Source organism: Penicillium roqueforti (assembly GCF_015533775.1).
Source record: "Penicillium roqueforti strain LCP96 04111 chromosome Unknown scaffold_03, whole genome shotgun sequence".
Classification (NCBI taxonomy): domain Eukaryota; kingdom Fungi; phylum Ascomycota; class Eurotiomycetes; order Eurotiales; family Aspergillaceae; genus Penicillium; species Penicillium roqueforti.
In genome coordinates, this window is record NW_024067567.1 from 429,892 (window position 1) to 448,065 (window position 18,174).

The window sequence follows — 18,174 nt, forward strand, 5'->3', positions numbered from 1 at the left end:
GGGAGTCCAAACGTCTAGTGGACTTTGCTGTCCTGCGGCTGAGGATAGTAAATGTCATGTGATAGTCGCGTATGCAAGTATCCGGCTTATATAATGATCAGGTGATGGTGATGCTCAGCGAGCTTAATGGCTACGATACACAGGGGCGTGCTCAGCTCTACAACATACTCAGTGAGTAAAGAGCGACCAAGGGTGCGCACTAAGGGAAAGGGGAAGCTATTTCGCGCGGCCTGAAATCCGGTGTATATTGACAATGCAGGCAAATTCGGGGATTCAGAGGCAGAGAACCAACTTTGAAACCTTGACCAATCTGATAATCTTATCACAATGGCATGATACGCCGCTAGAGCCAATATTTACTTGATTTCAAATCCGAAATAATCCAGACGCATTCAATGTTGACAAGCCTCTGTTCCAATTTGCTGCCGGCGCCTTCCAACGACAGAGCGGGGTCCCCCATAGATAAGAGCTCGGAGGTTAGCCCGAGTACCGGACCTCGAACTCTCGTCATTAAAAGGCCCAGTCCCCGAGTTAGTGCGGTAAATCAAGACAATCTTTCATCATGTCGACATCTACAACAATAACACAGCAAGTGCAGTCTGTTCGCTTGACCAATGAAGACCAACTACCCCCACTACCACCAGCGGCAAACGATGCATCGTTCCAGGGCCTAGCTCGTGGAGGCCGAAATGGCACTCTGAAACTCCGCGGTATTCCCACATTTTCAGATCTGACCGAGAAGCGCAAGTGGATGAAGGAGCACATGGCTGCTGCATTCCGGTACTTTGGCAAGCTAGGGTATGGGGAGGGTGTCTCCGGGCACATTTCGATGCGAGGTAGGTTTGATACAGACACATTGTTTAAATGAAATATACCTTATGGGAGCAAGAATATTCTGACGACTTGCAGACCCAATCCTCAAGGACCATTTCTGGATGAATCCGTTCGCCAAACATTTCTCGACTATCAAGGCTTCGGATCTCGTTCTTCTGGATGCTGATGGATTCGTCGTCGACGGTGGAGCTCAGCTGCCTGTTAATGAAGCTGGATTCCTGATTCATTCGGAGATCCACAAAGCACGTCCAGATGTTGTGGCTGCGGCGCACACGCATGGTATTCATGGAAAGACGTGGAGTTCATTTGGAAAGCCAATCGAGATGCTTACACAAGGTTGGTGGCTTTTCCTTTTACACTTGGAGTCGTATTAGGGGTTTGGCTTTGTGCTAACAAGCTGGATGAAGACGCATGCAACTTCTTTGGCAGAGTGGGTGTTTACGAAGACCATGGCGGCATTGTTCTGTCGGCAGAGGAAGGAAAGGCGATTGCAAGGGCCTTGGGCAAGGAAAACATTGCATGTATCTTGCAAAACCATGGGTGAGTCGATTTTCGCCATTGCATTTTCTATATGCGTCTAGTTCTATCTAACCTTACTCATGTATAGCCTCCTAACTGTCGGTCGAACTGTTGATGAAGCCGCGATCCTCTACTCTATGCTAGAGAATGCTTGTCAGTCACAGCTTCTTGCGGAAGCAGCAGCAGCCAATGGTCTTCCAAAGAAGATCATCAAGGATGAAGCGGCCAAGTTCACCGCCGATGCTGCTCAGAATCCCGTAAGTGGAATAGACATATATGCCAAAGCACCTGAGAATATGTACGCTGACAATTTTTAGCACAACTTCTATACCGAATTCCAGCCTGAGTATGATTTGCTTATCGAAGAGACAAACGGAAGGTTTCTACTGTAAGGTGTGAGCAATATATAACAATTTCCGATTCGGTTCAAAGCATTTCAAGACAATATCGCTTTCGAGAAGTAGAGATTGTACACGAGTTTTTCATAGGCATAGCCCGTCAGACTATCCAACTGAGAAGAATAATACAAAGCTAGCAGATATTAATGTAAACAGGTATCGAACAAAAGAATATGGAAATCAATTCCCTCAGAACAAACGCCATCTATACAGATGCAACTGCCGCAAGGGTATACAGAATGGAAAAAATGCATCAAAGAGTCCACGATAGACCGAAGCGCAAGAAGGAGAAAAAAAATGATATAACAGGGCAACAAAAAGTCGTTCATCGCCCCAACGGGGAACATCAACGATGGGGCGAGGGGGCGAGCGAATGCGAAATCATACAGCATGCTCACCCGTGTGCTTCATATCATCCATTTCATATTCTTGCAAGCTACGTTCTCGGCCGCGGCCGCGGCCAAAGCTCGACTCCTGCTGACCATCGCCGGCAGATGCTTGTGGCGACGAGCCAGCTTGGGCGCTGCCATTATGTCCACCAAACTTGATAGGCTCCAGCTCCCGTCTTTGGCATGCCCACATGCCAAGGAACGTCATCATGGATGCACTGGCGAATTGAAGCGCCCACCAGAGTAGGTTTGAAGGGAGGGAGTGGGTGTATAAAGTAGTGGCGATGAGGTGGAGGAAGTGGATCGTCAGGGCGAAATCCGGGACCAATTTTGAGCGGGATACGAAAACGAGTAGGAACATGACGCTAAGCATCCCCGAGAGGAGATTATAATTAGCTGCTGATCGAAATGCTGCTCACGATGTGGAATTCAGCGGACAACTCACCTAATAAAGCAATTCAACATCCACACCAACCCCAACATCCATCCAAGGGTCGTATCACCGCGCAGAGAGTCCCAGCCAAAGACTAGGTCTAGAGAGAATGGGGCGCCATAGACAACTGTCGTGAACAGGATGAGCACCGTGGCGCAGGCATAGTAAGCGAGCTGCAGCAAGAGGATCTTGCGGACAATCTTCAGCGGAGGGAGTTCGGTGCGTGACCCCGCTGGCGGACGTCGGCGCGCGGACATCAACTAAATAGAAACTGGGGGCTCTTGTCACCCTCGCGAACTTGGTTCAAGGTCGATGTGTCAGGTCGGATTGAGCTTGAGGCTCGAGGCTCGAGGCTCGGGTAAGACGGTGGAGGCGAAGGGAAGGGAACATGCAATGCGGTGAGGGTGTTCCAAGTGAGATCCAGGGACGATAAGTATTTAGTGCTAGAGGCCTCAAAATTATATGTAAGCTCCAGAACGTGGAGTGCGTAAGTGAGAAAGGGTCCGGAGATGAAGATCGCCTGCTTGGGATCAACAGTCTTGGCGGTCACAGGCCTGACCCGCCAACATCTGGGCATCTGCCGTCACCGACACCTTGACTCGCTACAAACCACAGAAGACTCTACTATTTTGAACTTGACAGCTCAATTTCTCACCCGCTCCCTCTCCGACATAACCATTTCTCCATAATGGTCTGGCTACCTTGGTCTTCCGGTGATTCAAACAAGAACGCAGCCTCCGACGGCGGCCGCATTGCCCCAGACCGAACGAGTCGCGCACGCTGCTGGGAAGGCCGTGATCATTTTTTCGCCTGCCTTGACAAGAACGATATCCTAGACGCTATTAAAGATGATAAGAAGGCACGACAGAAGTGCGCGAACGAGGTCGCGGAGTTTGAGGCGGCATGTTCACAGAGCTGGGTACGTATGATGGGATCTTTGATTTGCTACTCATAACTGCCATTCTTGGTGTTTCCTAGCTTTCTCTACATTACATCTATCCATTGGCAGATTGCTGACTCGGGATTCTTGGCGTCTACTAGGTGAAATACTTCAAGGAAAAGCGTGTGATGGAGTTCAACCGGGACAAGACGATCGAGCGCATTCAAAATGAGGATGCGGCTAAGGTGAAGGAGTTGAAGGAGAAAGGTTGGAATCCGAAATAAGAAGCCAGGGGGACTTTGTCGGTAACCTTTGTACAATATGTAGCATATCCTCTCTTATCACGTACCATGATGACCTAGGTACATTGCTAGAAGCTGCAAGCTTGGGGTGCTTTGCTTGCTCCGTCCTATACCCCGTATAACCCATACTTTAAGGTCGAGGGTTCATCACTGTTTACGGCAGCAGTCGAGTTAGACTACATACTTGTAACTATATATTGCATGTTGGGTTTTTATTCCCTGGTAACGGAAGACCAGCTCGCATACAATTCTGCAGTGATCTATCTGTATAGCCAAGTAAAAGGAGACGCGAGAGAAACAGAAGTGTTGAGACTGCATTGTATGTCTTCTGCTCCGCAACAAATAAAGGAATATGGGAGGGCTTTGGTGTTGAGACTGCATTGAGAGCCCCCGGAAGATTCTCAACTTGCGTACTATATGTAGATAACTCGTGAACTTATCTACAAGATTACCTGGAGGATTGAAGTTTGACTCATTCTGCCTGAGCACACGCTTTGATGTCAAATGGAGAGATATCCAGCAATAATATAACCGAAAATAAGTATACAGGAAACATCCGTATCATGTCCAAGGGGGGGGAATAAACCAGTATTCACAATGAGCAAGAGTCCAATGATTGAAAAAGACATATCAACTCCATCCTAGGTACCGCCTTGCCCTAATATCTACCTAATATCTTACTGCATTTGTGACACATGAGAAAAGCAAAGAGCAAAAAAGAAAAGCAAAGGAAACGCCTAGTGCTGCAAGAACTGGTTTTCGGCCAGCCAGAAAAAAAAGGAACCGAAGCAGAGCACTAAAATCCACCAAGTAGGGATTGCAAGAACGCCAGGCTCCGAAAATGATGACAAGATGAACCTTAAGTTCGAATGAGAATGATAGGCAATAAGAGAGTCGTGAAATCATTGCTTCCATTTAGCGAGGTGCTGCATCAGGTTCTGTACCTGAGCACCGACGGGTCCCTGGCCCTGCTGCTGTTGTCCACCCAGTCCTTTGGCCAAGAACGAGAGTAAGGTTGGATCAGTGATGACGGGTGCATTTACAGGTTGGAGATTGAAGGGTGGGTGAGGAAGGGGTTGCTGTGCGGTAGTTTGCATGGGTTGGGGCCGATGTGCGTTGGTCAGGAGACTGGCGAGGTCGGCCGGAGGTGGGTTCGGTGAGGAGAAGGGCGACTGAGTAGCAGACACAGGTTGCGAATGGGGAGGTCGCTGGAGTGCCGATAAGAGAGTTGAAAGACTAGGGCCATCCAGTGAACTAATGAGGTTCGCAATGTTGGGTGGATTCGAAAGCGCAGACAAGCCAGGTTGAGGAACCGACATGGGCTGTGCTGGAGGGATAATGAAACCAGGGTTGGGTGCAAATGCGGTTGGGGCTGCTCCTCGCTGCATCGCTTGGGATTGGTGGCTCAGGAGCTCAGCAGACATATTAGGCTCAAGCTCAGGGTAATCTATATGGGAAAGAAAGATGAGCAAGGCGTCGATGAAGAGGCGAACACAGAATGCGCTTACCAAGGAAGCGGACGTTATCTAATCCAGCGGTTCGATCAAATAGTTGCAGAGGAATCTTTCGAGAGACTTGATTCGGACGAGAGAGGCGGACAACCGCAAGAACGCCTTCAATAAACTGACGATGCACAGCGGCGCCAAGAGGGATCCGTGGACCAAGCACCAGGACATCGACTCGTAATCCACGGTTGCGGAAAGCGTTCTCTACATGAAGAACGAAGTTTCTTCGCAATGTCAGCGACTTTGTCTAAACAGACATCAAGGGATTCAACTAACCTATCGAGTTCCTCCAGCACGAGGAGCTGCACCTCTGGTACATCTCGCTGAGCTCGTCGAGGCACGGGTAAATCCGCCTCACCTTCATAGATCCCACGTGGCCGGGGGCTGATGCTGCGGTAACGTCGATCTCTGGAATAAGGAGAGCGAGAAGAACGTGGAGAGCGGGAGCGCCTTCGCTCGCGGCGATCAAATCTTTCTGGAGTTCTATCGCGCGACCGATACCCATCTCTAGACCCCCGAAATGGTCGAGGGGATGGTGAGCGCGGCGGGCGATAATCGTCACGTCGACTGCGGTGAGAGGGCTCATCCCGGAAATCGCTGAATGGAACCCGATTTGTTTCATATGGCTTAGATCGGTCGTATCGATCGACGGGGGCCCGGGCGTTAGTTCGCCCAGGAGGGGCACGGTTGAACTCCGGTGATCGGGACCGACGTGGTGGCGGTGCACGGGAATCTTCGGATGCTTGAGCGGGCCGCGTCGATCGCTGAGGCTTTGAGATTTCAAGATCTGAGAACGGTTAGGTCTTTCCTTGAGAGAAGAATTGTTGAGCTATGGCTCCAGTAACTCACGTATCTTCCTGCCCCGCACGACGGCTCCCTGTTCGTTGCTGAGAGCCTCATGGCAAGAACTCGCCTCCAGAAACTGTATGAAGCCGTACGCCTGCTTGATCGATATCTGAGCTAGTTTGCCGTAATCATGGAAGATATGGAACATGTCTCGCTTGGTGACTCTTTCGGTAGGGAGGTTTCCTGCACATGATGAGAATGTTAGATCGACGAAGAGTAGACATAAGCGGAAACAATACTGACCAACAAACAGCCTGGAGCCCACGGGGAACCGATCCCAAAGACCTTCCGTCACATAGATCCGCTCATCGTGCAGGAACTCGTCATATTTCTTTTGAATCTCTGGACCCCATGGCGAATCATCGTCAGCGGGCTTGATGGACCGCTTTTCAGCACGGCCTTTCTTGGAGGCTACAGAAGGCTCTTGCAAGGAGCCATGAGGTTCGGCACAGGTAGATGGGGGTTGCGGGAAAGTGGCAATAGGAGGAGGTAGATTGACCGAGGCACCTCCAGAAGAAGAAGTGTCAATCGGCTGAGGCTGGGTTTGGGCTTGGGTATTACTAGGTTGGGCTGAGTAGGCAGGCGATGCAGTGGCAGCAGCATCATGGGCAGACGGAAGTTGGTGATATGCCACCTCGCCATTTGGCATATAATGGGCCTGGACAGAATCGTGGCTTTGGGCTTGAGGGTGGGCGGGGATGCCCTGGGATTTGAGGGACTCGCCAGCGGGCGCTTGGTGGAGAGACGAGTGCCCAGCCGAAGAAGTGACGGGAATAGTTGCACCAGGGTTGGGGCGAGAAAGGTTGTCGAGGAGTTGCTGGAAATTGACACCTCCCGCCTTATGTCCCACACGCTCCTCAGCAATTAGGCGGTCCGACATCCTTGACTGCTCCGGTTTGTGGGCAGGGTCTACTTCGCTCCCAGTGGCAAAGCCTTGGGATACCGGAGCAACCGGAGCAGTGTGGGAATAAGTGGAATCGGGAGGAGAAAGACCAGAGCCCAGATGGCCGGTGTTTTCCGACCCGGACGCTGGGTTGGGAGGAGAATAGTATGCAGAAGCAATCATTTCATTCTGCACCCCACGATTCGGCTGCGAGCCATGAAAACTACCAGCACCTTGGGTCTGACTCGGTCCCCCCTGACCATCTTTTGATCCTCCGTGCAACCATCCATCGTGTGTTTGCGGGGCCTGTTTATACACCGAGCGTTCATAGGTGGAGGTATCGTTGAAGACGGGGTCCATTTGGTTCTCTAAAACTGGGATATTGGATGGCTCTGGGATGTGTAGGGGTCGAGGGCTTTCCGGGGTCAGAGTCTTTCCGCGAAAGTGAAGCGCTTCATCGGGGGGACTGGGCGTCATGTAGACTTCGAGAAAGTGGTGGTTTCATCTACGGAGAGGAAGTGTCGGGGCGAGATGGGTGAATAAGAGGGTCCTAGGAATTTTCGCAATCGCAAGCTAAGGTGGGGCGATGGGAAAAAGATGGGTCGTATTTCACAAACCTCACCCAGAAGGGAAAGGGGAAGAGTAGAAAGAAAGAAAAAATAGGCGATGAAGAAGGAATAGGGAATAGGTGGGGTTTCTAGAGGTGCGAAGTGGAAATATGGAAAAAAATGTAGGTCAGGTGAGCAACCGGAGGCGTTGGGCTTCTGTATTTGGGATGTCTATTCTAGTATCACGAGGGCAAGTTAATGGATCTTGTTTTAATTGATTTAGATTCTGATAAGAAGGAGGATATTCCATAGGAATTTTGTATGGAGTATAGGAATGGGATGTACTTTAATGTAGCTATACTACATCACATATACATATCACTACATCATCCATTCCAACCAACCACTCCAACTACTCCAATTACTCTAATCAATCTAAATCATCATCCCAGTCAAAATAAAAGCTTTTGTTACGTACGCTAAAGCGCTAAGCGGGGCTAGACCAGGCGAGAAACAGCCGTTCGTTTTCCAAGGGTAGACACTCCACCTCTCCCCGGGGCCACGGACTGCCTCTCTCATGTATTGCCAATGGCGTATACCCTGCCTTCGGGCACTACCCTTGAGAAGGTTTGCATCTCAAGCCGAACAGGATGTACAACTAGCCAGGGATTGGCTTAAAACCCTCAATTCCAAGACCATCCCCCGCAACATCTGCGAGCTCTCTTTCAGTCGGTCCAGCGGGCCGGGCGGGCAAAATGTGAACAAGTCAGTGTCCCCACTTGTACAGCAATACCAGTACTGGATTGATGCTAATTGGGAGATGAGGGAAATAGGGTCAACTCCAAGGCCACCTTGAAAGTCCCATTGGACGCCTTGCTGCCCTTGGTTCCCCGTCTGATACACCGTCCACTACGCACTTCCCGATATGCCGCCGAAAGAGCCCAATGTCTAATTATCCAGTCGGACGAGGAGCGGAAACAGTCTAGCAACGTGGAATCCTGCTTTGACAAGCTCTATCAGCTATTGCAGAGCTCGGCTAAGGAGGTGATCCCCGGGGAAACATCCCAAGAGCAAAGAAATCGCGTGCAAAAATTGTACGTGCACTTTTTTCATGGAAGCGATCGAGCACATCTGACAAAAGGAAAACACAGGCAGAGGGCTCAAAATGAGGGTCGGATTAAAGACAAGAAACAGCACAGCGACAAGAAAAGCAGTCGCCGGGGAAGCAAATACGATGATTGATAATGATCATGCAAATGGTAGTAAAGGGAAAAGTTCGCCATGGACCCTGAATTTTGATAATATCCGATCAACGCCTAAGTGCTAAGTACAATACTTGGGTATGCTATATGTATACTACTCCTGTGCCGCGCGCTCCGCATTGCGGATGGTAACCGCAATAACCTTCTGCAACGAAGGATCCAGATCCTTTGTTGCCTGGACGGGTTGGAGCCAGTTGATCACTTGGTGTGCGAGATCCTTGCCCATGGGATACTCCCTGAGGCGGGCAAGCGAAGTACCAAGCGCCCGCGGGAATTCGGCCGAAGTGGAAGGGATTCCAGCGGTCGGGAACTTAATGTAGCAAATCTGCGTCCGTGGGCTGGAAGGCTTGTTGGCCTGCATCGTCTCAATCACATGTTCCAAAATCTTGCGAAGGCAAGGCACATCCCCGAATTCCCAAGCCATGTCGAAGAACTCCTGACCGAACCGATCATCGTGGTCGAAATGCTTCGTGGCGGTATCAAAGATGGCGAGCGGGATAGCACCGCTCAGAGCGGGCGTGGAGTTCAGGTTTTGCAGCGCAACCTGGTCTACTTCTCCGTCCACTCCTGTGCTCGGGTTGATGTCCTCGGCTGTGAGTGATGGGAGCGCAATCATGTCGGCATCAGTGTCGTCAATTTCTGCTTCTTGGATGGCCTTGGGCTTCTGGCTCTCCTCATCAAGACCGAGAATCCGTTGGCGAGCGACCAGCTTTGCGATGTAAATCAGTTCCAGCTTTGCATATTGAATCCAAATTGCCCTCGCGCTCTTGCAGAACCGTAAACCGCGCTGCATGTAACTCCGAGCTTGTGTCATATCTCCGTGGTCATCGAGGACGTGCTTAGCGGCATAAACCCATAAGTCGGCGCTGGTAGGGTGTAGTCGCAGAGCATCGGTGAAAATCGTGAGAAGCTTCTTGTGTGCCTTTTGTTTGCGAGCATATTCGATATACTGGACCCAGAGGTTGATATCGCCGTGGAACTTGCGTGTAGCTCGGTCGAGAACGAAGAAGATGCGTCGCTGGCCGTTGAACCCTGCCGACCGAATTCCAAGTCGCTTCACCCGCTTCTTTCGCAGCACATCGAGGTTCATTTCGTATTCAGCATAGCGCACAAAGTCCACTGGCTGCGCCCCGCGCGCGTTGAGCTTGTGTTCAAAATCAGATCGCTTTCTAACGATTGAGGAGATTTCATCCTAGTTATCATTAGCTGTTATTCTAATGGAAGAATTCCGCCTCGCAGGCTTACCTTGGTGAAAATCTTCTTGCGCTCATATTCCTTGAGCTCAGGCACTGACTTCTCGAGGAAAAATCGAGCCTTATCTGTTGCGGCGGACATGATTGCTGTTCACTCAAGATGTTAAAAAAAAATAGTCGGCATCCCGCATTGAAAAAACACCGATCAGCCCCAGGGTGCGCTTAGCCGCATTGGGTTAGCGTAAACGACGCTCAGAACCACCGAGGCATCCGGGCGTTGTTTTCATCCGATTTCTCTCAGGGGCCGTTCGCTCGTGGCATCTTGTTGAAGCCGTTCTTCCTTTCGTTCTTTTTCCGACGCTCTTTTCTTTCTCAATTTTAGCTTTTTTTTTTTAATCATATAGGTGCAGAGATTGCCTTTACCTCTGTGCCGCCATGGCTCCCCGATACAAGGACGGAGATGCCGTGGTCGCCGTAAGTGCTGAAGCGCCATCTGATGCGGATCTAGAAACGCCACTGACTTGATATCTTTGCAGATCAACGGCAAATGGGTTGCATGGACTCACACGGTTTTCGCATATGCAGCGTTCATCAGCGCGTTGATTGTCGGCATTGCTTTGCACTACCACAAGATCGTCCAGAATGAACACTACGGCTACCCTATTGAATGGTTCCCCTCCGTGTCTGCGACCATCGGTGACCGTTATCCCGAGCGGTCCTTTTTCCAGGTCTTCATTGCTATTACCTCCGGTCCTCGCTTCGCGCTTGTCTTCCTGTGGTACATCCTCACTTCGCGCCCGAACTCGACCTTACCTAAGTTGGTTGCCGGCGTGGGCATTTTCCGGACATTGACATGTGGTGGTTGGACCTATGTTACATCTACCGATGATCACGACTGGCATGACATTTTCATGATCTCGTACTTGGTGGCCACCTTGCCGTGGACCCTGGGTTGCCTTGCACTCAGCCCGAACAACCGCCGCGCCGTCAAGTACCGCAAAATCTTGGCCAGTTTGTTCTTTGGAACTTTGGTTCCACTGATTTACTATTTCATTCAGCACAAGGTCCACAAGGTTCCCGGTGGTGAGTACTTGTCTTCGTGAGCATTCAGCTGGGGTTTATCGCATGCTAATCAGTCAAACCTTTAGCCTACACCAAATATGCCTTCTTTGAATGGTCCCTAATCCTGTTCGATGTCGGTTTTGATGCTGTCACAGCTCTTGACTTTGAGTGCTTCGAACTAGTGGTGAGGGATGTTAAGGGTGTTAGCAGAGGGTATGTACCGTGGCTTCCAAAATGACACTGCCCGCATCAAATGTATAGTGCCAAAGGCTATATTGGTTTTGAAAAAAAAAGACATTGTCTAAGTTTGTGTTCATTAGGCAATTGGAAACGACTGCAGATTCTGTCTTGGAGAAAGAGTGTGTACAATCCCATAACCAACTACAACCATCCCGGAAATTAACCACATACGTAGGAAGGGAAAGCCGGTGGGCAACACCTTTGGCGAGGGATTCTTCTGGACCGAGATCATTGATGCCGCCGCGGATGTCTACAATGGGGTAAATTATACCGGTCGATCATTGGTCTTTTGTGTTACTGACAATGGACTGTAGTTTGTTTTCTGGACCATCGTGACTGGTCTGCCTGTCCTTGTCTGGTGTAAGTGACACATATTCCTCTCTATATGGACTTGTCTGATATTGATAGACTTCCCTCTTTGGCACATGGGTATCTCTGGTTACGAGGTTGCCATTGTTTGCTGCGCATCCCCGTTGTTCTACGTCATCCCATCTTTGCGATATGCAGCTGTGAAGAACCTCCGCCTTCTTCACCTGGTTTCGCTCGTTGGTCTTCTCGGATATAAGTTCCAGGATCCTGCCAACCGCCTCTTTGTGACTGGATTCGCTCTTTCTACTACGTGTGCAGCATGGACCGCCAGCTTCTTTTCCGAACGGCACAACGCTCCTCGTCTCGAGGCCCGTATCATGGCTTGGGGAATCGGTCTGGTTTTGTCTGTAGTTGCCAAGTTTGCATGCAAGACCAACAACCCCCTTTGGCCAATTGTTCACGCCGAGAATGGTGGCTGGAATAAAATTGGAATCTTCATTGCTTTGTTCGCGGTTTTGAGGTCCCAGAGAGGTTCAAACACGAGCGGCGGTGATTACTTGCCAGCAGGTGGCAAGAAGGGCTCGTCCATTCTTGCTGGTGTTGGATTTGGCGGTCTGATGTTCACCATTGTGTCGCTTTTGACTGATTCCAGTACCATGATCTCATGGGTCTGGGACGGATACCCAGTGCGCGGACCGATCGCAGCTCCTCACGGTGCTTTGACGATCTTCGCAATGGGGGCTGGCCTTGTGTACGGCATTTTCCATCCCAGAATCGCTGGAAGCTGGACTGCCTACGGTGTCGGTTCCATTGGTGCTGCTCTTCTTACTTGCTACCACCACTGGACTGGATTCTACGGTGCCCTCATTCTTGCGTTCTATACCATGGCCGTTGCCCCGGTTCTGATTGTATCCAGCGTTGCTCACTCTCCTGCGAGCACTTTCGGCATCGGCTTCCTTGTTTATGTGGTTCTTTTGCTCTTCCACGTTTGGGTTGTCGCCTATGCCTTCGTTCCAGGCGGTCCATTCCTTCGTGAGCACACTGACTGGCTCATGACCACTACAATGCTGTCCATTGGTGCGGGTGTTTTCTCTGCGGCGACCTCGAACTCTACTCGCTCCCGCAAGCCTCACAAGCCTGTCAACCCCAATAGCAGGAGACAGCGATCGTACTATATCTACGTTCTTGCTGTGCTGCAACTGCTTTCCGTGTCTATTGCCTACCTCCGCTTCCCGACCAATGACTACACACCTTATCACAAGGAAGACAAGGTTGTGACTGCTGGTATCTGGACTGTCCACTTCGGCCTCGACAACAACATGTGGTCCGCTGAGCGGCGCATGCGCGATGTCATCGGTGAGCTTGAGCTGGATGTCATTGGTTTCCTCGAATCCGACAATCAGCGTATCATCATGGGCAACAAGGACGTTACTCAGTTCATCGCTGAGGACCTTGGCTACTACACTGACTTCGGCCCCGGTCCAAACAAGCACACCTGGGGCTCTGCCTTGCTGTCTAAATTCCCCATTGTCAACTCTACGCACCACCTTCTCCCCTCGCCTGTGGGTGAGCTGGCACCTGCAATCCACGCCACACTCGACATGTACGGCGAGATGGTTGATATTGTTGTGTTCCACTCCGGACAGGAAGAAGACCCTGAGGACCGCCGCTTGCAGAGCGAGTATCTGTCGAAGTTGATGGGTGATTCCCCACGTCCCCTGATCCTATTAAGTTACCTCGTCACCAAGCCGCTCGAGGGCAACTACAACACCTATGTGAGCGAGCGCAGCCAAATGAAGGATATTGACCCTACCGACTGGGATAGATGGTGCGAGTACCTTCTTTTCAAGAAGCTGCATCGCACTGGCTACGCCAGAATTAGTCGTGATACCATCACGGATACGGAGATCCAGGTAAGTGATGTTCTCTCTTTATTTCTTCTCCTACGCGTGCTTAGTTTCTGACTGTTTCGTGATCTAGGTTGGAAAGTTCGTCATCGGCGAGCCCGAACCCGAAAATGAGATGCGTATCCCAGAGGAGATGGTCCCCGTTGGCCGCCGCTTCCCTGCCTTGTTCCGCGGCGAGGGAGTTCGCGGACACCGCTACCATGTTTTCGATGAACCCAGGTACTGGCAATAGACAGTCTGCCTGGGTCTTCATTGCGCAAAAGTTCGCTTGAAGGGGATTACTTTCGATGAGTCTGCCCATATCGTGACATAATTAAGGACCGAACAAGGCAGCCATCCCACTATCTTTGGGGCTGCCAATATACCTAGTGTACTTGAATGATGAGAGGATTTTCTGTTTATGATTTTATTTTAGCAGTATTCACTTCTAGCTCGTGCTCCTCGGCCTTCTTCTACATACTCGTTCGTACATTGCACGATCCGAGGGACCGAAATTTAGGGTATTGTCTCAGATGGTGTATATGACAGGATCTTTGAGATGGCCTTTGTCCCGTGATAGGCGTTCGCTAATAATAGTTTTGGCTACGAGCAGAGATAATCTGAAACAGGATAGGTCAATGACAGCAGACTAGCACGCCTGCGCAATTTTTTTCCATCCGCCGTTGCTGATTACGCTTTTCCTTCATGCTTGCACGGACTCACCCATCCTCAAATCTCTTTGTATCGTTCTGGTGTCAGGCCCAGCAATGGGGAAATACGAGTCGCTTTGTTTAAGAGGCATTTTCACCATAGGAAATGAGGCGGGCCATTGCCAAATCTGGACATGAACCAGATTCGATCTTGCCTTTCAGCTTTGCTTCCTAGTCGAAGTGGCTGGTTGGGTATCCCCGCTTGGAATCAAGCCCTGACTCGCCCACCTCTTCGCAATTCCCAATTTCCCAGTTTGTCGGGAGACATGTCGATATTACTTCGTTGGATTTCAAATACAAAAATCCGGACCTCTCTGGAGTAAGCATGGTGGGTGCAAGTTTATCGAGATGATCAGCAATATCAGATCAGCACATTATGAGCCCGAAACGAGGTGTTTTGTTTCTGGGACTGATCTTCTGGGAATTGCTCTCTTTGATGTGTTTATTTTGTTTTTGGTACTGCTATGATCCCGGTCCTTGTTCATTGTTTCTTATGCGCCCTCGAAGTACTCTTGGTTTCTTTCTCTCTTTCTTTTTTTTTTCTTTTTCGAACTGCCCGGTTTCTCTGGGTTACATTTATGGTCTGTTCTATTGACTTCCTTTGATTCCATCCTCACGAACTGATTTTGGTCTTCTACAGTCCCTCGAAACTTTGTGTCGAAATGAACACAGCAACGAACAGTGATAAAAATTATAATCCTGTCCAGGTGTTGCAATACAGCTGTTATCAACCCTGAATAATCTGACCTAAACTTACTTTCGATTGCAAAAAAGGAACTTCGTATCAGGATTGACCCGAAGCGCTCTTTGTCAAGGCCATCGGCGTATTGATAACAAGCTGGGTGCAGTCAACAAAGAAGAGGGCTCGAAAATATATTTTTGGTTTTCTTTGTGCTGGTAACTAGCTGCAGATTTCTTCGTCCCTGCTCGTGCTTTGTCTATTGGCACGAATGGTGACTCGTCTCTGTCTTCTATTAATATAGAGTCAACATATCCAAATTTTCCCTTAACCAACAAGACCACAATATTCTTGACTCAAATCTTTTGTCATCAGATCAATCATCATTATCGTAACAACACCAACAAACAATAGGTATGGTCCCGACGTTACCAATTTACATTCTCCAACTAACAAACCAAATCAGACCTGAAGACCATCACCCAACTCAAATTATGGTTGCAACACGATCAACGACTGCGGGTACTCGTCCAAAGGCTCAGCCGCTACTGGCTAAGCCTTCCAAGGCCGCAAAAGCTGTCAAAACCGCCAAAGTCGCCAAGATGAAGGCTGAAAAGGAGGCCGAGAGGGCTGCAGCTAAGGCTGTAAATGACGCGAAGAAAGCTGCAGTGAAGGCTGAGAAGGATGCAAAGAAGGCTGCAGCGAAAATCTCAAAGGTTGCCAAGACCAAGAATGGCACAAAGCGTACAACTGCTGCGAAGACCAAGGCCATCAAAGCCACCAAAACCGCCAAGAAGGCGAAGGCTACAAAGAGCAGTGTTAGCGCAGCTACCGTGAAGGCTTCAACAAAACAATATCACGAAGACGAGGACGAAGAAAGTGAAGAAGACAACTATGAACCACAGGCCAAAAGACGCAAGGTTAAGACTCTGGTTCCTAATGTGGAAATCGGTCGGGCCACATTCAAACGCCCAGCTTCAAAAATTGGGGACTGGGCGTACATGGAGAAACTTCATGTCCCAGAAGGTGTGGAGGACGAATATCACGGACCTCTACCACCCATCTATATTGGAGGCGCTGCACCACAGCCTCGTTGGGTGATCATTCAAAGCGAAAACAGCGCAAACATAAAAGTCCCTTCCAAACGACATGCCTCAAAAGCCAGTTCCGGGAGAACTGGTGGTACGAGGGACTTCGGAGAATTGCAGTGGACCTTTGAAGAAGGTGACTTCAAGAACTGGACCGGGCTAGAATACCCAGCTCTTTACGAACTTGCGTACCTGTGCCTCGAATATACTCTCACCCATACAGAGCTCCGAGAGCAGATCTATGATTCCCTAGCCCAGGGCCCTTTGCTCAAGGCTGTGGCCATTGACCCAGCTCTGCCGCCAGTGCCCATCACAAGGCACTTTGCGACAGGAACCTCCGAGCAATCCAGTCGAAAGTCAAGTAATGCGGCCTTTTACTTCCCTAATTATGATCGTCCAAGCATGGCAGTCCGACCGCGTGACGATCGCATGGCGCGACCGCATCCGCATGCCGTGGCGTCCATCTACAATCGACCAAGATCGGAAGAATGGCCGACTGCCTCGCGCTCTGCCAGTCCGGACCCGGAAAGCGAACGGGGCGGCAAACAGGGCAGCGAAGAAAGTCACACAGCCGAGCCCAGGAAGTCGCAAGATCCAGAGGGTACTTATTCGGAACCGGCAGCCCCTGCGCCTTTTCGAAATGATGAAAAGGTTTCATGTGGTGAGTACAAATGTGCTTAGTTTGACTCGAATTTCATTCTCGTGTTCGTTTGCCTTTTCAATAGACCCTTCGGAAGGTATGCGAGTGTCAACTACACTGTGGGGCACGGTACATAGAAGCAGTCATACCCAAGACGACTGGTTGTCGCGTTTCTGGGGAAGAGGATTAACCACTTTGACATTATATGCTGCATACTACAGACTTATTCGGACAATACGCTGACTGATAGGCTCTAGTTACAATCTCGGAAGACGGTTCAATCTTTGGCGACGGCGATGACGTTCAGACTGAGCCTCACTCAGCTCGAGACTCTCGAGAGCAATCACCTGATAGCCCCTTGTCTGGGTCCGGCTCTAACAGCGAGGTCAGCGCTTCTTCCAAGACCAGTGAGCCTAGCAAGGTCAACACCGCTGACGATAATAGCGATCAATCGACGAATAACCTATCCCCAGTATCCCACGATGGGCTTTTCAGCCCTGAGCAGATTGAACGGTATTATAGGAAGAAGCAAAAAAATTGTGAGTCAATATGTTTAGCTGTCACCCTAGTGAATTATGCTAATGTTCTGTTCAAGTTGAGAGGCTAGGCGGAGTTGGACATCGCGAAGCGTCAAAGCGAAAGCGCCGAGCACAGCTCTCACTGGAAGACGCACAGAAAGAGGCGAGAAAAAGAGAACTTGAAATAATAGGGGCTCCAAAATCAAGTAAACGAATACGGATGGAGTCACCATCAATACCATCACCATCCGCAGTTCGAAGGAAAACAGCGGCTGAGATCACGGTGGATAAAGTCATGTCATTTGCTCGAGCAGAACAAGACAAACGGGACGAAATGCGAGCAGCTGCAGCAGATAAAATATCAGACAGGCCGCCGGTGGCACTGAAGAAAACCATAGGAAACCAGGCGGGTGCAAGACCGCAGGTGGACGCACCTAGTCCTGAGATTCCGCCTAATCTGCAAGATAGGTTCCTAGAACAGACAAGAATATACCTCAATGACCCAATACGGAGGGCGAGGCATTTCCCTGACCCTATTGCTATTCGCCGAGCCAGAGTCTGGGCAGGGGAGGAATTGGTGGGCCATGAGATCAAACCCAAAGTCGATGCTACGCTACCCCCTTGGGCTGAAAGGAACCGGCCTTTCGGTCAATGGCAGGATCCAGTAAGTGCCCTAATCCATTGATTAGGTTTTTGAGGAGCCATGCTGACCATATTCTATTAGATTGGGGAAATTCCTACGCCTGCGGCGCGCACAAAGCTCTTGAGATCAAAAAGACGGAGCAAAGGGCGAGGTAAAAGGAGGCCAAGACCAGCATCTGCAGCAGAGCAGTCAGTCAGTTCAGCCCAGTGGTCTTCCTTTAGATAAACCTGTTGTGTACCTTCTCTCCATAGTTTGGTAGTGAAGTTTGTTTCTATGGGTGTTGTGGTTTAATCGGATTTATATAGAATCGGAGTTTGGGATGCCTATGCCTCTTTCCTTCAAATTTATTATTTTCTTTCATATTTTTATCTGACCTTCATCATTCTTCTGGTGAGCATTACATTTTT

General features: G+C 49.9%; 8 protein-coding genes across 8 annotated transcripts; 5 read left to right on the forward strand and 3 right to left on the reverse strand.

Annotated features, from left to right (window-relative positions):
* Nucleotides 1-562: 562 nt before the first annotated feature.
* Nucleotides 563-1,745, forward strand: LCP9604111_2592 (class II aldolase/adducin domain protein; the record flags this gene model as incomplete). The annotated part of the gene is made up of 5 exons (XM_039070086.1): nucleotides 563-836; nucleotides 910-1,170; nucleotides 1,242-1,374; nucleotides 1,442-1,610; nucleotides 1,671-1,745. The coding sequence occupies 5 exons, from the start codon at nucleotides 563-565 to the stop codon at nucleotides 1,743-1,745; spliced, it is 912 nt and encodes a 303-aa protein (XP_038931344.1).
* Nucleotides 1,746-2,132: 387 nt separating this feature from the next.
* LCP9604111_2593 (protein SYS1) lies at nucleotides 2,133-2,830 on the reverse strand (the record flags this gene model as incomplete). Its single annotated transcript, XM_039070087.1, has 2 exons — nucleotides 2,133-2,505; nucleotides 2,586-2,830. 2 exons carry the CDS (start codon nucleotides 2,828-2,830, stop codon nucleotides 2,133-2,135), a joined length of 618 nt encoding a protein of 205 aa, XP_038931345.1.
* Nucleotides 2,831-3,261: 431 nt separating this feature from the next.
* LCP9604111_2594 (cytochrome c oxidase subunit 6B family protein) lies at nucleotides 3,262-3,737 on the forward strand (the record flags this gene model as incomplete). Its single annotated transcript, XM_039070088.1, has 2 exons — nucleotides 3,262-3,492; nucleotides 3,615-3,737. 2 exons carry the CDS (start codon nucleotides 3,262-3,264, stop codon nucleotides 3,735-3,737), a joined length of 354 nt encoding a protein of 117 aa, XP_038931346.1.
* Nucleotides 3,738-4,657: 920 nt separating this feature from the next.
* Nucleotides 4,658-7,466, reverse strand: LCP9604111_2595 (putative RNA-binding protein (Nab3); the record flags this gene model as incomplete). The annotated part of the gene is made up of 5 exons (XM_039070089.1): nucleotides 4,658-5,202; nucleotides 5,264-5,484; nucleotides 5,537-6,047; nucleotides 6,110-6,289; nucleotides 6,350-7,466. 5 exons carry the CDS (start codon nucleotides 7,464-7,466, stop codon nucleotides 4,658-4,660), a joined length of 2,574 nt encoding a protein of 857 aa, XP_038931347.1.
* Nucleotides 7,467-8,125: 659 nt separating this feature from the next.
* Nucleotides 8,126-8,779, forward strand: LCP9604111_2596 (peptidyl-tRNA hydrolase domain protein; the record flags this gene model as incomplete). Its single annotated transcript, XM_039070090.1, has 4 exons — nucleotides 8,126-8,164; nucleotides 8,232-8,302; nucleotides 8,371-8,631; nucleotides 8,689-8,779. The coding sequence occupies 4 exons, from the start codon at nucleotides 8,126-8,128 to the stop codon at nucleotides 8,777-8,779; spliced, it is 462 nt and encodes a 153-aa protein (XP_038931348.1).
* Nucleotides 8,780-8,893: 114 nt separating this feature from the next.
* On the reverse strand, nucleotides 8,894-10,134 carry LCP9604111_2597 (snoRNA-binding rRNA-processing protein UTP6; the record flags this gene model as incomplete). The annotated part of the gene is made up of 2 exons (XM_039070091.1): nucleotides 8,894-9,991; nucleotides 10,045-10,134. 2 exons carry the CDS (start codon nucleotides 10,132-10,134, stop codon nucleotides 8,894-8,896), a joined length of 1,188 nt encoding a protein of 395 aa, XP_038931349.1.
* A 293-nt stretch (nucleotides 10,135-10,427) lies between these two features.
* LCP9604111_2598 (uncharacterized protein) lies at nucleotides 10,428-13,742 on the forward strand (the record flags this gene model as incomplete). The annotated part of the gene is made up of 8 exons (XM_039070092.1): nucleotides 10,428-10,466; nucleotides 10,529-11,075; nucleotides 11,141-11,267; nucleotides 11,375-11,413; nucleotides 11,470-11,554; nucleotides 11,609-11,654; nucleotides 11,703-13,516; nucleotides 13,584-13,742. 8 exons carry the CDS (start codon nucleotides 10,428-10,430, stop codon nucleotides 13,740-13,742), a joined length of 2,856 nt encoding a protein of 951 aa, XP_038931350.1.
* Nucleotides 13,743-15,372: 1,630 nt separating this feature from the next.
* LCP9604111_2599 (uncharacterized protein) lies at nucleotides 15,373-17,992 on the forward strand (the record flags this gene model as incomplete). The annotated part of the gene is made up of 6 exons (XM_039070093.1): nucleotides 15,373-16,627; nucleotides 16,692-16,735; nucleotides 16,864-16,991; nucleotides 17,051-17,145; nucleotides 17,202-17,788; nucleotides 17,849-17,992. 6 exons carry the CDS (start codon nucleotides 15,373-15,375, stop codon nucleotides 17,990-17,992), a joined length of 2,253 nt encoding a protein of 750 aa, XP_038931351.1.
* Between the last annotated feature and the right edge of the window lie 182 nt (nucleotides 17,993-18,174).